Consider the following 18,037-nt stretch of genomic DNA (forward strand, 5'->3'; position numbering starts at 1 on the left):
CTGGTGGGATTTAACTGCAATTGGTAAAGTCTGGAATGGAGAGCTAGTCTCAGTATTGGTGACCATGAAACTGTCATTGATGATTGTAAAAAAAGTACGAAGCCTTACAACACCAGGTTAAAGTCCCAACAGGTTTGTTTCGATGTCACTAGCTTTCGGAGCGCTGCTCCTTCCTCAGGTGAATGAAGAGATTTAATCACCTGCTAATGGTCGCATTCCAAGCATTGTTTGGCATCTTTGAATTTGTCTATATATATGTTTCTGGAACATACCTCTTCATTCACCTGAGGAAGGAGCAGCGCTCCGAAAGCTAGTGACATCGAAACAAACCTGTTGGACTTTAACCTGGTGTTGTAAGACTTCGTACTGTGCTCACTCCAGTCCAACGCCGGCATCTCCACATCATGTAAAAAAAGAACCACACCTGGCTCACTAATGTCCGTCAGGGAAGGAAAGCTACGGCCCTCGTCTTGTCCTGCATGCGACTCCAGACCCACAACAATGTGGATCACTCTTAACTGCCCTCTGAAATGGTCTTGCAAGCTACTCAGTTAAGGGCAATTACGGATGGGCACAAATGCTGGCTTACATCCAATGAAAGAATAAATGAAAGTCCCAAACTGATGAGACCCAAACTTTGTCTTCAAGTGATCATATTGTCTCACTACTTTTTGTCATAGTTTTAATTCATTTGTTAATCTGATGTTTAATAGGAGAGGCGCTGCAATGATTAAACCTGTTTCCTACGTTAAATGCAGGCTATCAGTGTGGTGTGCCCTGAGCGCACATTCCTCACATAACAAGAGTCAGGCCACAGCCAAACAGAGGAAAAGACATCGAGAGGATATTGAGGTGAGAAAGGTGCCATTGTAACAGTAAATTATTCATTTCCTCTTGCAAAATTATCTTATAAATTGATGCGGTTAGGATGATATGTTAATAAGAACATTAATATCAACAAGACTCTTCTGCCCATTAACATGTTTTGTTGAGAGCCGTAATAATGCTCTCAAAGAGCCAAAAGGAGATTTCATTTTTCCAAGTTGTAAGCGCATTTAGAAAGAAACAGTTTGTAATTATGCTAATGCACAGAGAGTACTACCTCCAAGCATATATGAAAACACACTTATTGTTTTGTTGTTTTATGGTAAACAAAGTGGAATATGTCTTTCACAAATCCTTGCATTTCTGTCAAAACAAACCACGACTAGAACACACTTCTCTAAAATAATCCAAGACACCATTTGAAGAACAGAAATTTCCTCCCGTTTCCAGGCCAATGTTTATCCCTCAATCAGTGTCACTTAAAAAATTCTGATCTCATTATCGTATTGCTGTTTTTGGGTCCCAGTGTGTATACATTTAGTCCTGGTGTTTTCTACATTAGAACTGTAACTAAAATTCCAAACTACTGAATTGATTGTGAAACAATTTAGAATGTTCCAAGACCGTGAAAGGGTCTGTATATAAAGTCCAGATTGAGAGGGTGCAGAGGAGATTTACCAGGATGGTTCCAGGGTTAGGGAGTTGTAGCTACAAGGTTAGGTTGGAATGACTGGGAGGAGCAAAGGAGATTAAGCAGAGATTTGACAGAAGTGTACAAGATTATAACAGGTTTAGATGAGGTGGAGAAGGAAAATCTGTTCCCATTAGCTGATGATACAAGGACTAGGGGGCACAGATTTAAGATTTAGGGCAAGAGGTGCAGGGGGAATGTGAGATAGAATTTCTTTATGTAGTGAATGGATATGAGCTGGAACCTGCTGCCCACCAGGCTGGTGGAAGTGGAAATAGTCAATGATTTCGGAAGAAGATTGAACGGACACTTGAGAGATAAACGTGCAGGCCACAGGGATCGAGCTAGGGCATGGGACTGACTGGATTCCTCCACAGGGAGCTGCATGAACTCGATGGGTCAAATAGCCTCCAACTGTGTCAGAAATGACTGTGATTCTATGAAATTATTTCCAGAAACATTGGAGCAGGCATCGGCCATTTAGCCACTTGAGCCTTCTCTGTTATTCGATTGTATGTGTGCTGCCTTCCCTGCTCACCATTTTCTTTGCTTTTGCTCCCATTTCCTTAATATCTACCTCTCTCAGTCTTGAAAGCATCCACTTGTCCAAAAATGACAAAGAATGGATAGCGCATTTGAGAACAATGGAAGACAAGTCCATCCTTGGCTGGATTGTCCGTTGTCGGGATTCTCCTTTGCACTGGCAGCCTGGGGATTTCCCTAGGGCGTGGACTGCCCACAATGGGAAACCCCATTGGCCGGCTGGCGAGATGGAGAATCCCGCGGGTGCGCCGCACCAGAAATCTGGTGCAGCGGGACTGAGAATCCCGCCCCCTGTCTTTGGACCTGTGGACTACAGATCCCGATATCACTTGCTAACTGACTTGTGGATTACATAGTGCCTACCATTACTCAGCAGTCTACTTTCCATCCTTCGTTTAGCATACACACATCTTCCCATGAGAAATAACTTTGATTAAATTGAAAGTATTTTTAGGGGAAGAAAACGTATCAATTATTGAATAATATGGGTATATCCACTTCCTATTTCTTCCCAGCAATTAACCACAATTACAACGAAGTTCAAAAGCGAAAGCAGTGCAAAACAAAGACCAGCAAAATTAATAGAGAAAATCCAGATTAAAAAGTGGATACTTGCGAAATAGCCTGAAAGTTTTAGAAGGAATTGAAGTTTAAACAAAAGTAAGAAATAAAATGCTAGTGAAAAATATGGTTTGGTGGCTAAATACACTACACGGTGCACCATTGACCCACACAGACATTAAAATCCTAACCAACGGTGCACACTGAACTGTTTGATCTTAGCTACGTTAGCAATGTGGATGTTACTGTTGTCCTCTGTGTATTCCAGTGAAGCTCTGATATTAATGACGATCTAATAATCCCTGATAGTGCACATATTTGGACATGGGTGAAGAGCAGGTTTTGCTGGACTTAAATGGTCTTCATAATTTAGTAGTTGATATTCATTGTCGAGTCAGAGAAATGTCCCCTCAGACTGCTACTACCCGGGAATCTGTAGCTGAGAATGATTCAGCAAACTTCAAGGAAAAACAGTAGAAGGACATATGATAGTGCAAGAGTATCTCTGTCCAGGTTTTGACTTTACCAATAAACAAAGAAAATGTTAAAAATGAATCTTGAATGTGTTCTAGAATCGGAATTGCACGGTGCACGAGGAGGCCATTCAGCCCATCATGCAGAAGAGGCTTGGAGGGCCAACTCTTTTTCCTAATTCCTCAGGAGTGTGGAATCTTACGCCCTTTTAAGAATAATTGTGTGGCAGGGCCATTTCCAGTTTCTAACCATGCAATAGGGGCAGCACGGTAGCCTTGTGGATAGCACAATTGCTTCACAGCTCCAGGGTCCCAGGTTCGATTCCGGCTTGGGTCACTGTCTGTGCGGAGTCTGCACATCCTCCCCGTGTGTGCGTGGGTTTCCTCCGGGTGCTCCGGTTTCCTCCCACAGTCCAAAGATGTGCAGGTTAGGTGGATTGGCCATGATAAATTGCCCTTAGTGTCCAAAATTGCCCTTAGTGTTGGGTGGGGTTACTGGGTTATGGGGATAGGGTGGAGGTGTTGACCTTGGGTAGGGTGCTCTTTCCAAGAGCCGGTGCAGACTCGATGGGCCGAATGGCCTCCTTCTGCACTGTAAAATTCTATGAATCTATGAATCTATAATAACCAGCAATGCACCCACCATCACAATCTTCTGGAAGGCTGCCTTCTAACTGGCTGCCTCTATACCTGCCTCCAATTAAGACTGGCAAGTTGGTTCCTGAGACCGTAGGTCCAATCAGAGGGCCCACAGCCTTGAAAGAACAGCATCCTCACCTCCATGTTGAATCCCCATGCCTCCCGGCTCCACATGATGGCCTGCTGTAGCCCACTGATGCTTGTGCCTCCAGTGGAGAGGAGGAAATGAAACAGGCCTCGCAGATCCCCTGGCAAGCTGCCTCCAGGCACCTGCCAGGTAGGGGGATGCTGTTTTGCTGTTTTTTGAAAGGGGGGGTTGGGGGCTTTCCATCCCCAGATGATTCCAGTAACATCCACAGAAAGCTGCTGGGGCCAGTTCGTTGCTTATGTTCAAGAAGGAGCTGGATGTGGTCCTTGCTGCTAAAGGGATCAAGGGATGTGGAGAGAATGCAGGAGTGGGATCTTGAATTTGCGTGATTAGCCATAATCAAATTGAATAGTGGTGCAGGCTCGAGGGGCCAGGTGGCCTACTCCTGCACCTATTTTCCATGTTTCTATCCCAAATCTGCCCACAATCGGTCTTAATTATTCAATTGGCCACCCACCATTGCTTTTGTTCACCTGCCTCCAGCAAGTTTGCCTGGGTGCGGGAGCGTGTCAGACCGTTGACCAGATGCTCTCTCATCTAAATTTCCTCACAGTTCCACCTTCACGTCTGCCTCTGGAGGGCTCGGTACATTCTACCTTGAAATAGCTATCGCTTTTTCTCCATTCGCTTGTAAATTATTTTGGCACGATTTCCTTTTGAATCTGCTTCCATCACTTTCAGACTGTGCATTGCAAATCATCATACCGTGTTGTGTGAAATAAAGCTCTCCTTATCTTTCCTCTGGTCCTTTTGCCAAATTCCCCAAATCAGTGCCCTCTAGTTACTGACCCTGCTGCCAGAAGAAATAGTTTCTCTCAACCAGCTATGAAATCCTTTATGATTTTGAACACTGTTAAATCTGCTTTTAACCTCTTTTATGGAGAACCATCCCAGCTTCCCCAATCAGCCCACATAACTAATGCCTCTCATGCATGGTATCATTCCAGTAACTCTTCTGAATCTTCTCCAACTTTTTAAAAATTCTATGTTGCAGTGATTTGATTAGCGGGTGAAGAATAAATTTAATTGGAGTTAAAGAGAGGGATTGCTGTTCTTGTGCTATAACCCAAGATGTGGACTAAGTCTCAACTGCAGCGCTCCAAAATGTTCCCGCAGCTCAATCATTGAAGAGCATCCTGCCACTCTACCATGTGTACTTTGGCCCAAAGATACACTTTAATACTAATACTGCCACCCCACAAGAAGATAGGAAATAGTAGTAGAACATGGGGCCCATCAAGTATGCTCTACCATTCAATACGATCATGGCTGATCTTTTGCTTCAACAAGGGCAGCACGGTAGCATTGTGGATAGCACAATTGCTTCACAGCTCCAGGGTCCCAGGTTTGATTCCGGCTTGGGTCACTGTCTGTGCAGAGTCTGCACGTCCTCCCCGTGTGTGTGTGGGTTTCCTCCAGGTGCTCCGGTTTCCTCCCACAGTCCAAAGATGTGCAGGTTAGGTGGATTGGCCATGCTAAATTGCCCTTAGTGTCCAAAATTGCCCTTAGTGTTGGGTGGGGTTACTGGGTTATGGGGATAGGGTGGAGGTGTTGACCTTGGGTAGGGTGCTCTTTCCAAGAACCGGTGCAGACTCGATGGGCCACATGGCCTCCTTCTGCACTGTAAATTCTATGATAACCTATGAAACTCCACTTTCCTGCCTCCTTCCCACATCCCTTGATTCCCTGAGAATCCAAAGACCTGTCTATCTCAGCCTTGAATACACTCAATGATGGAGAATCCACAACCCTCTGGGGAAGAAAATTCCCAAGGTTCCAAGATCTTTGAGTGAAGAAATTTATTTTCTCCTGACTTCTAAATTATTGTTGCCTTATCCTGAGACTGAACCGTGTGTAGCTTCAAATTTCTGTGCCCATCACCCCTTTGACCTCTCTGCATAAGGTTGACCCTTCCACTCAAATTCATTTGAGAAAGATAGAAGCAGACAGTTTAGTAGCACTTCAACACAATTCAGAGAGAAAGTATAGGTTGTGTAACTGCAAGTGCCACTCAATCTCTATAATATTTATTCTTACAAATGAAGAACGTAAGTCAGGTCGAGTACTGAGGGTAGCTGACTCTCATCCAACAGTACCCTGGTAAGAGTCCTTGAAGAAAACTGTAGAGGCAAAAGAAAAGTCATATTATTTGTTGTCTTAAGAGTCATTTCTGCATTAGGGCAGCACTGTGCTTGTTGGTTGGAAACTACTTTCAAATGTGATGGGAAAAGCCATCTTAAATTTACCAACCTACCAGAAGATCTAAAGCGAAATTTTTCTCAAGTTCTTTGTGGTAAAATAGCTTATCTGCTTGCATCACACTAAATGTATCTAAATTACATGTAGAATGTAATATCTAAATCTGATAGCACAATTAAATATGGTGGGCTCCTGTTTCAACAGGATTATATCAACCTGTTCCCTCTGGATGACAGCCAGCCGTCAAAACTGTTACGACTGTTGAGCTCAAATGAAGAGGATCCAAATATCTTGTCCAGTCCTGGTGGGTATTCTTGACTTAAATCCCGGCCCAGCCTAAAGAGCAGTGGGTTTTATTAAAGATTGGCTATTGTTAAGAACCTCGCAGATATTACCTGTCTCCAACCCTCAAAGGATAACTTGAAACACTGGTTCTTAGTGGTGTATTTTTGTTTGGAATAATGTGAGGAACCCCTGTGAGGAACAGGACCAGTCGTTGCCTAAACAAGTAATAAAGAATATTTTAAAGTAAAAGAAAAAAAATACACAACAAAAGAGTAATGTACACTTTGACACTTAAGTATATTGATAACTAAACACACCGTTTTATCTGAAGTCACTTCTTGTTCCCAAAATATACCCACATTCTCTGAACCTATTGAGACTCCCCTTTTCCTAAGCAACATCCAATTTTAGTAACTCTGTAGGTCGAATCCAGCTAATAGTTACCACACAATACCACTGAGGTGACCAAGTCTGGGAAAACATCTCCTCCTGGTTCAGCAAAGACACAAAACTGCATCTTTTAGAGGAGAATATCCGCAATAAGGCCATAGGAAATAGGGATGGAAGTAGGCCATTCAGCCCCTCGAGCCAGCTCCGCCATTTAATAAGATCTTGGCTGATCTAATACTCACTAAATCCACTTTCCTGTCTTATCTCCATAACCCTTAATTCCCCAACTGATTAAAAACCTATCGATCTCTGTCTTCAAAATCTTCAAGGCCTCCACAGCTTCCTGGGGTAAAAAGTTCCAAAGGTTCACCACTCTTTGAGCGACGAAATTCTTCCTTGATTCCGTCTTAAATGAGCACCCTCCTATTCTGCGACCAAGGCAACTGATCCTACACTTTTTTTTTAGAAATGTTTTTATTGCCTTTTCGTTATTTTGCATCAGTGTGTATGGAGCACACTACAAAGACCACAGACATTCGGTGACAGATATAACACATAACAATAGTCCAACCCGAATCTACCAACATATTTACAAGTCTCTATCTCTTCTCTGCTCCCCCTTCCTCCCGTACAAGATGTGGTCAGTGTGCCCTGGAACCTTTTAACCCTGCTTTTGGGTCCTTCCTGTGTTTTCAATCTTCCACCTCGGTCTTACACTACCCATGAGTGGAAACATCCTCCCAACATTTACCCTGTCTAACCCCTTAAGATTTTTATAAGTTTCAATCACAGTATCTCTCATTCTTCTGAACTCCAAGGAGTTAATCTTTCCTCATATGGAAGTCCCTCCATTCCCAAGAACATCCTCTGTAATCCTCTCTAAATCTCCAATGTACTGCCTCCAATGATACAAGATATTTCCTTAAATAAGGGGAGCTAAACTGTACACAATATTCTAAATGTGGCTGCATTAGTACCTTGTACAGTTGCAGCAACACCTCTACCATTATAATCGTGCCCCCTTGAAATAAAAGCCAGCGTTCAATTTTGCCTTCCCTATTACCTTCTGCACCTGTATGCTTGATTTATTGGGTTTCACAAGCAAGGACCCCCAAGTCCCTTTGGGCTACAGTTTTTTGCAGTCTCTCTCCATTTAAATAATAATCGGCCTTCTCATTCTTTCTTCCAAAATGAATAATCTCACATATTTTCCCCACAGTGAATTCCATTTGCCAATTTTTAGCCTACTCACTTGCAAACTGCCTTCCATCCCACCTTCATATCATCCGCAAGTACACATGGCCACAGTACACTCTGTTCCTTCCTCCACATCATTAATATATGATGTGAAAATCTGCAGTCCCAGCACTGATACCCGTGGCACTCCCTCTAACCTGAGAATGACCCTCTTATCGCTACTCACCGCTTCTTGTTAGTTAGCCAATCTTCTATCCATATCAGAATATTACCTCCAACTCTATGAGCTCTTGGGAGGGATTCTCCAAGTCCGCAAGCTAGTGGCGGGAATCACGATGGCCTTGCAAATCGGGCAAGGGGCCCAAAGCAGGCAAGGCTTCAAGCACATGCGCGACTCCCAGCCTCCCCTGCTGTCCCCAAAGAGGTTCCTGTTGGCCCCGCCCATGGCTCCAAATGTGAGATGGAACGGGCCTCTGTGGCTTGGATCATAGATGGAACTGATCTGTCTGACTGTTGGAGAACTAGCCTCCTTCCCCAATGAAAGTGCCAGCAGTTATACTGATCAGTCTCTTTGATATTCCGCCCTGTGGATTCGGCTGTCTGCATTTCTCAAATCCCTTGCTTTTAGAAGTTATCATTTGTATAGCCCCACTGATCTCTGGTGCAGTCATTCTCACCTCAATGTCACCAGATGCCTGCTAATCTTGTTCCTGAGCAAATCGCATCTCATTATTCCTCTGGACATCTGCTAATCTTGTTACTTGTCTATTATTTTGTTTTCATCTTAAATTCACTGTAAACCTCGTTAGTTTCCTAAATCCCGAACATTATACATGCTGTCACATTATATTGCAGCTTAACCATATAGAAAAGTATCGCAAACTGAATTCAAAGGCCAATCTATTGTATGAGCAATAGCACAAGAAATGAGTGTAACCACGAAGAGAAACTCCAACATGACACATACCTCCTGACAGTATCTCACAAATTGAAGATGAAACTATGATTTTACATCAGTTCACAAAATTGTGATTAAAGAGAGAATGCATTTTTATATGTCTTCATGCTTAATCAACACCACTGTTGTATTTGTATGTGTGTGTCTAAATTGATTGCCTTTGATAGCTGTAGAAATAAGCTGTTAACCTGAAAATGCAGAGAATTCTAGATAAAATTTCCAACAGCTATTTACTTTTAAACCTGCCGACATATTTATGTTATCGTTCTCCAGAGATGTGTTATTTTTAACAGAGTGACGCTCGGATTGTTTTTCTTCTTTCTGTTTAGCTCAGTATCTGCCGTAGAGGTACATTACCATATTTAAGCGTCTCCAAATCGAACAGTTTTATAATCAGCGCACCTACAATTTCTGTTTACCCATTGCAGAGTTCTCACAGGGCTGGGTTTTTGTTGGGTGTGCTAGGTCCAAAACATACAGGAAACCCAAATGTCGAGATTCCCTCTGCAAAGTCTATTGTTTTAATTCCAAGGTATGAACGTGACGCCACCGATCATTTCTTTTTGAAAAACATTTAGAGTATCCAATTAATTTTTTCCAATTAAGGGGCAATTTAGCGTTGCCAATCCACCTATCCTGCACCTCTTTTGGGTTGTGGGGGCGAAACCCACGCAAACACAGGGAGAATGTGCAAACTCCACACGGACAGTGACCCAGAGTCGGGATCGAACCTGGGACCTCAGCGCCGTGAGGCAACCGTGCCAACCACTGCATCATTTCTGCACCCAAAAAGCCAAATCTGACTGATGGGCTTGGCTTCCAGTCAGGTGGGGAGCTGGTCAATGAAGGCTGCAGACCAGATACGTCCATGAGGCTGGGGGCTAGTGGTACATTGGATGGGCGACCAAACCCTCTGGGGAAATTGGAGACTTGGTGGGGCCCAACACTCTGGGAAGCCTGGCCTACCAGGGGCAAAGTTGGTCAGATGAATTGACAGTGTGGCTGGCAGCTTCATATTTAAAGCTCCTTGGAGTGGGGTGACTGGTCGCCTGCCCACTCCCAATCTTGTTAAAGCCAGAATTAGGAAAGTTTTGGTCATTAATAGACTTTCCAGTATTCAACCTTACCAATCAGACCCAAACTTCTTTCTTAGGTTAATATTCAACTAATTTTATACCTCTCTCTAATTCGAGTCACACGCCATTTATTTTCATCCATAGAATTTACATGAAAATGTGAAAAACCAAGACTTAGGGACAGGGTTTTTTTGTTCTTTTTAGTTGATTAGGCTCCTAAACGTCCATCACCAGACATGTCCTCTTGTAGCCAGCTCAAACCTAAAGAAACATTTTGTTTCCTTCCCACTTTCCCCAGGAGGATAGTCAGTGACGAGCCACAGAAGTGGAAATACTGCATAGAAAGTGGTACGGCAAGTGCTGGCGGTACCACTAGACACACTAGGTATACACAGAGAGATTCCAGGGGCCAGCAAGAAATAGCTGGCATTTTTTTTAAAAAGCGGAACTCTAACCTGGTGTTGTAAACAAATCATTCCCATAATTCATCCAACAGGCCAAGGGGATAAAACTCCAAATCCCATCATCGCGGGATATTGCCACATGGTGCCATTGTATCCAAGAGGACAGCAATTGGCTGGGCTGGGATTTTAGTGAGCTGTGATTGGTTTGGTGTGGTTTGAATATAGGCCATGAGACGTAGGAGCAGAAGTAGGCCATTCAGTTCATCGAGTCTGCACTGCCTTTCACTGAGATTATGACTCACCTGATGTGATCATCCTCATTTTCACTTTCCCACCTTATCCACTTAACCTTTGATTCCATTACTGATTAAAAATCTGTCTATCTCAGCCTTGAACACACTTTATTTTTTAAAACCTTTTTATTGCCATTTTCAAAGTTATATACATTGCCGTTCATTTTCATTTATTGTACAGTCCAAAAAGGTGCCTTGAACATCCTTAACGACCCAACCTTTAAAGCCCTCTGCGGTAAAGATTGACTACTCTCTGAGAGAAGAAATTCCTCCCCATCTCTTTCTTAAATGGGCGAACCCTTACCCTGAGATGATGCCCTCTGGTCCTGGACTCTTCCACAAGGGGAAACAACCTCTCAGCATCTACCCTGTCAAGCCCTCACAGAATCTTATTTTTCTCCAGAAGGTCGCCTCTCATTCTTCTAAACTCCAATGAGTACAGGTCCAACCCACTTAACCTCACCTCATAAGAAAATCCCTCCATATCACGGATCAACTCGTGAACCTTCTCTGGACTGCCTCCAATGCCAGTATATCTTTCTTTGGACAAGTTGACCAAAACTGTTCACAGTGTTCCAGGTGTGGTCTAATAATAATAATCTTTATTATTGGCACAAGTAGGCTTACATTAATACTGCAATGAAGTTACTGTCAAAATCCCATGGTCGCCACACTACGACTGTTCGGGTACACAGAGGGAGAATTCAGAATGTCCAAATAACTTAACAGCACGTCTTTTGGGGCTAGCTAGTGCCTTGTACAGTTTTAGCAAGGCTTCCCTATTTTTATACTCCATTCAGTTTGAAATAAAGGCCAACATTCCATTTGCCTGCCCTATTACCTGCTGAATTCCATTGAAATAATACTCCGCTCCTTTATTCTTCCTACCAAGGTACATAACTTCACACTTTCCTACATTATGTTTCATCTGCCAAGTTCTTTTCCACTCACTTAACCTGTCTGTAATCCCCCTGTAAACTCTTTGTCTCATTCACACCATTTACCCTCTCACCTATTTTTGTGCCATCCACAAACTTGGCAATATCACGTTCACTTTCCTCGTCCACGTCAGTAATATAAATTGTAAACAGTTGTGGTCCCAGCACTGATCTCTGTGGCACTCCACTAGTTGCAGGTTGCCATCCTGAAAGTGCCGCTCTTATCCCAACTCTTTCTCTTCTATCAGTTAACCAATCTTCTATCCAAGGTAATATACTACCCCCAACATCATGGACTCTTTATCTTATTAAGTAGCTTTTTGTGAAGTACTTAATCAAATGTTCTTTGGAAATCCAAATATATTACATCTACTGAGTCCCCTTTATCTAGATTACTCGTTACCAATTCAAAGCATTCTAATAAATTTGAAAGGCATGATATCCTCTTCATGAAGCCATGCTAACTCTGTTTGATTATTTTATGTATTTCTAAATCGTCTGCTTTTACATCCTTTATAACGGAGTCCAACATTTTCATAATGACTGATAAACTGACCTATAGTTACCTCATTTTCTTTTGTCTCCTTCCCTTTTTGAATCAGGGTGTTACATTGGCAGCTTTCAAATCATCTGGGACTGTTCAGAATTTAAAGATTTTGGAAGTGCATACCAGTGCATCCACTATCTCTGTAGTTACTTCCTTTAATATCCTAGGGTGCAATCCATCAGGCCCAGGAGAAATATCAGCCTTTAGCCCCATTAGTTTCCCTTGATTTCACTGAAGAATTGGGCATGAGCAGCAAACATTAGTCTGACTGCGATGGGCACGAGCTGGGGATCACTTCTGGTTGGGTCAGAGATTTGTTCTTAAGATTTATTGCCAATTTTCTCACATTATACCTATTAATGACTGTGACTGTAAGTTAAACAGTAGAGCTTTAACCCTTTGTTACTCAGGTGTGTTCATAATGGAGTTTGAGTTTCCAAATGGAGACAGTGCTCCCTAAGTCCATCACCAGGTTCCCAAGACTTATTTCCCCTCAGAACCCACTTGTGCCTTGCTACCTTCTGTGATGTCACTTCCACTGGCTTTCCATGACATCACTTCCGCCAATTAGTCCTAGAATATGGCGGGAGTTCACTTTGAGCATCAAATACCCTTATACGAGCCCTGGGTAAAGGAGCAGAGCAGATCATCCACATATGAAAGAGAAAGATGTCCCACTTGGGACCTTTGTTAGACCAGAACTGCCCGGGTCTATTGAAAGATTCCAATAAAGCTGTCCCAGCACCATTCTGCATATTATTTCACATTTTCAGCATGTGCAATTTTCATTTTATCTACAGATCAGCATTCTTGCGTGCCAACTGAAAGTCTGGTTGTTGCGGCAAATTATACTCCGTGCTTGGTGGTTTGGTGTTGATCATGATTCTGAGAAATATTTGCAGTGGGTGTTTGCATAGGCTCAGCTCTGAGCCCGTAGAAGTTTCTTACTGAAGGCATTTTGCTATTGCCTGGTAACAGTTAACAATGAAAATAGTTTACTTTCTTCAAATATGCCAGCTACATTCAATCCAAATATTTTAGAACAAAGCAAAAGTTGTTTTTCACTGTTTTAAAAGCCAAAGAAAATTTTCCAGATGTTACTTCTGTACAAGATTCAAACAGTGACTAATACAAATATGAGTAGAGATCACATACCCCATGGGTATAATTGTGATCGACTTTTGCAGCATAATTATATATTGTCTTGGCAATTCAGTTTTCTTTCCAATGCTCCCTTTTATATTTTACTTTAACTAGAAATGAAATTGTTGCATTTTGGATTTTTTTAACCACTTCTGTCGTGCTGTTATTTTAAATACATTTTGTTCTGTTTCCTTTAATTTTCCGGATGCATAATCTTTCAGGTGACCGTACAATGAGCAGCTCACTGTCTGCCTCTCAGCTTCACAACATAAACATGAGAGACCCCTTGAACAGAGTATTGGGTAAGTGATGGATGCCCACCAAACTGATTCAGGGCCATGTTGTTACACAGGCATTTGACTATGCAACAACTGTGTTAAATTCCGTGTTACCTCTAAAATTTAATTGTGTGAGATACTTTTTTTTTGAAAGATTGTGCAGCATTTAACACTGAATAAGGCCTATACACATCAGCAACTTGGCAGAAACGTTTACTGTCTGTAAAACGCTTTGGGGTGTACAAAAAATACTAAACTTTGTTGCATAAAAGCAGGATTGTTTGTCCTTTCTTCGGAAACTGCTCTTTGTTCACTTAGTTTTATGGTATTTTACCCGTTTTTGTATCCAGATTTTCTGCTGAATAATCGGTACACCAACTTTGGCATTTGATTGCTGAGCAAGTCTAATAGATATTATAACATGTTGCTAAATTTAATTTTCGGGTGGGGTTTTCTTGGAGGAAAGCATCCTGTGTTCTATGGTACGTGAGTTGTCTCTCTCCGATGAGTTTTTTAATTTACATAAGGGTACGGACCTCACTTACAAAAAGGGAAGTTGAGAAATAATTGAGAGAGTAGGAAGGCGTGTATCATATTTATTCTGTGACAGCTTATAGATTGTGGAAATGATGAGGAAGAAGCTTCTTCCTCTTGCCGTGGAATTCGCCGTGTGTGTAACAGCAGCGGATTTTCCACAGACTCAGATTGCAACGCGCTACTTTGGGTGCTTATTGCTAAACTCCTAATGCCATTATACTGTGTGACAGAGGCTTAAATCAAAACTCAGGCTGTGGGTCCCCATTTCTACAGACTGCATATTTGCTTTCAAAGAAAGTGTTTGGGATGTTTTTGTGCCGATTTGGATGAATGGAAGAAAGAGCGAGCGAGCACCTTTCACACCCTCGAGAAATCCCCAAACACCATTCAACCAATATAGTACTTTTATAGTCTTGTTATTGTTCTCGAGGCAAACATTGCTTCTGTTTGTGTGCTAGAATCCACACACCACAATAATAGCTGGTCATTATTTGACGATGTTGGTTGACTGCCATACATACACAGCTGTATATATTTTATTTTCTACAATTAATGCACCCCATTCCCCCTTAATTTTTTTAATCCACCCTCACATTCTCCTCCTTATAGGAAAAGACGACCCTCAATAACATTTTCGAATAACTTCTTTGAACTAACCCCTTTTTTTCATCAGACAGTCTGATAATTAGGCAACTGCTATCAGCCCACTTGATCTTGTCAATCTCCCTGTACCCTAACGTCGACTTGCTATGTCAATTCGTAGTCTCTTTTCATTGATGCTTTTCTTAGAGTGGGCGTTCTTCCAAAGGGACTTTTGTCTATGTGACCTCTATAGGTACTGGTCCTGAATGCCCTGTTCCATTTAAAATGTTTGTCAGGATCCTGGGTACAAAAGTGCCATATCTACTGCATCCACGAGGATGCCAATGTACTTTTTGTTTTCCTTTTTTAAATTAAAATTTAAAGTAACCAATTCTTTTTTTTTCCAATTAAGGGGCAGTTTAGCGTGGCCAATCCACCTACCCTGCACATCTTTGGGTTGTGGGGGGTGAGACCCATGCAGACATAAGAACTAGGAGCAGGAGTAGGCCACCTTGCCCCTCGAGCCTGCTCCACCATTCAATGAGATCATGGCTGATCTTTTGTGGACTCAGCTCCACTTTCCGGCACGAACACCATAACCCTTAATCCCTTTATTCTTCAAAAAACTATCTATCTTTATCTTAAAAACATTTAATGAAGGAGCCTCTACTGCTTCACTGGGCAAGGAATTCCATAGATTCACAACCCTTTGGGTGAAGAAGTTCCTAGTTCTGCTTTCACCCGCCAGTGGAAACAACCTGCCCGCATCTATCCTATCTATTCCCTTCATAATCTTATATGTTTCTATAAGATCCCCCCTCATCCTTCTAAATTCCAACGAGTACAGTCCCAGTCTACTCAACCTCTCCTCGTAATCCAACCCCTTCAGATCTGGGATTAACCTAGTGAATCTCCTCTGCACACCCTCCAGTGCCAGTACGTCCTTTCTCAAGTAAGGAGACCAAAACTGACCACAATACTCCAGGTGTGGCCTCACTAACACCGTATACAATTGCAGCAGAACCTCCCTAGTCTTAAACTCCATCCCTCTAGCAATGAAGGACAAAATTCCATTTGCCTTCTTAATCACCTGTTGCACCTGAAAACCAACTTTTTGCGACTCATGCACTAGCACACCCAGGTCTCTCTGCACAGCAGCATGTTTTAATATTTTATCATTTAAATAATAATCCCTTTTGCTGTTATTCCTACCAAAATGGGTAACCTCACATTTGTCAACATTGTATTCCATCTGCCAGACCCTAGCCCATTCACTTAGCCTATCCAAATCCCTCTGCAGACTTCCAGTATCCTCTGCACTTTTTGCTTTACCACTTATCTTAGTGTCGTCTGCAAACTTGGACACATTGCCCTTGGTCCCCAACTCCAAATCATCTATGTAAATTGTGAACAGTTGTGGGCCCAACACTGATCCCTGAAGGACACCACTAGCTACTGATTGCCAACCAGAGAAATACCCATTAATCCCCACTCTTTGCTTTCTATTAATTAACCAATCCTCTATCCATGCTACTACTTTCCCCTTAATGCCATGCATCTCTATCTTATGCAACAACCTTTTGTGTGGCACCTTGTCAAAGGCTTTCTGGAAATCCAGATATACCACATCCATTGGCTCCCCGTTATCTACCGCACTGTTAATGTCCTCAAAAAATTCCACTAAATTAGTTAGGCACGACCTGCCCTTTATGAACCCATGCTGCGTCTGCCCAATGGGACAATTTCCATCCAGATGCCTTGCTATTGCTTCCTTGATGATAGATTCCAGCATCTTCCCTACTACCGAAGTTAAGCTCACTGGCCTATAATGGGGACATGGGGAGAATGTGCTAACTCCACACGGACAGTGACCCGGGTCCTTGGCGCCATGAGGCAGCAGCGCTGACTACTGCACCACCTTGCTGCCCGCAATGTAGTTTTAAACCACTCTTATCTTTTTAGTTCCCTATGCCAAAGAACAACATTTACCTTTTTCCCCCAGGAGAAAAATTATAAATCCACCCACACTCGGAAAAGCCATCACAGAGATTAGCATAATCTGCGTCATTATAAACAATCAATTTCAGTTTTCTAATATCGCCTAAAGATGGGAATTTCAAAACAAATCTCCAATTTTAATTTTGCCAGTGTTTTGTTTAAGCCAACAATTTCTTCAAGTTTTGAATCGTTCATTTTAGTGCTTAGTTCTAAAACATCAAAACTGACATCTGGTCTTGTTTGTCTAGCTAACCAATTCAGCTGCCCAATTAATCTTCAGAGTTACTCTTACTCCATTTCAGAAGCTGCCGTATCCTTTTGTGAGGCCCTAGCACGAGTAATTGCTATGGGGTTAATATTCTCCAAGTAAGGCTGCTGATGTAGAGCGACATACAAACCATTCTGGATTTCTAACCGAATGTATTTGAATGCACCAGAGGCCTGACTCCAATCTTGAACTTCGTTCTAAGCCCTTTAATAACAGTATTTTCAAATTGACTTCTACCATCCCACAAAAACATCATCTACATGCATCATACAGGTCTGACAGTTCCCCTCCATGGTACCAATAAAACATTGCAGGGTCTGCTTTCAACTGGACAGCCCAACTTTAACAAAACCAACCTCACTGAGAAATACCAAATTCTGGAACATAGAACATACAGTGCAGAAGGAGGCCATTCGGCCCATCGAGTCTGCACCGACCCACTTAAACCCTCACTTCCACCCTATCCCCGTAACCCAATAACTCCTAACCTTTTTGGTCACTAAGGGCAATTTATCATGGCCAATCCACCTAACCCGCATGTCTTTGGACTGGGAGGAAACCGGAGCACCTGGAGGAAACCCACGCAGACAATGGGAGAACGTGCAGACTCCGCACAGACAGTGACCCAGCAGGGAATCGAACCCGGGACCCCGGCGCCGCGAGGCCACAGCACTATCCACTTGTGCTACCGTGCCGCCCCTGTGCAGCTCTTGGTGCCATACAACCCGCATACACATGTATTTAACTTCCAGAGTACCCTTACTGTGCTTGGTGCTCTTTTGGAGGACAAAGGAAAAATTATCTTTGAAGCTGATGTCCCTGTAAGAAAGCAACTTTAATATCTATTGACTTGCATTCCCATATATTTGTGGTTAACAGAGCCAAGGAGCTCTTCAAAATAATCTTTCCTGTCATCAGTGTATCTACCCTTACATCTTGGTCACCCAGGTTTTCTTCAAAACCTCATGCCACCAATCTGGCTTTGGCCTGATAAGTTCCATCAGAAAGCACCTTTTCCGTGCGTATCCATCTAGGAGATAGAACCCGTTGTCCACTATCGGGGA

At 42.6% G+C, this 18,037-nt stretch overlaps 1 protein-coding gene across 1 annotated transcript in view; it reads left to right on the plus strand.

The window, feature by feature from the left end:
* The window catches only part of med24 (mediator complex subunit 24), an 87,478-nt gene that overhangs the window by 58,145 nt on the left and 11,296 nt on the right, over positions 1 to 18,037 (plus strand). The window contains exons 22-24 of the mRNA XM_072487402.1: positions 759 to 852; positions 6,284 to 6,383; positions 13,532 to 13,612. Of these exons, the coding sequence (XP_072343503.1) occupies positions 759 to 852; positions 6,284 to 6,383; positions 13,532 to 13,612 (275 nt within the window). The remainder of the gene's footprint in view (positions 1 to 758; positions 853 to 6,283; positions 6,384 to 13,531; positions 13,613 to 18,037) is intronic.

Source organism: Scyliorhinus torazame, chromosome 21, assembly GCF_047496885.1.
Source record: "Scyliorhinus torazame isolate Kashiwa2021f chromosome 21, sScyTor2.1, whole genome shotgun sequence".
NCBI lineage: Eukaryota > Metazoa > Chordata > Chondrichthyes > Carcharhiniformes > Scyliorhinidae > Scyliorhinus > Scyliorhinus torazame.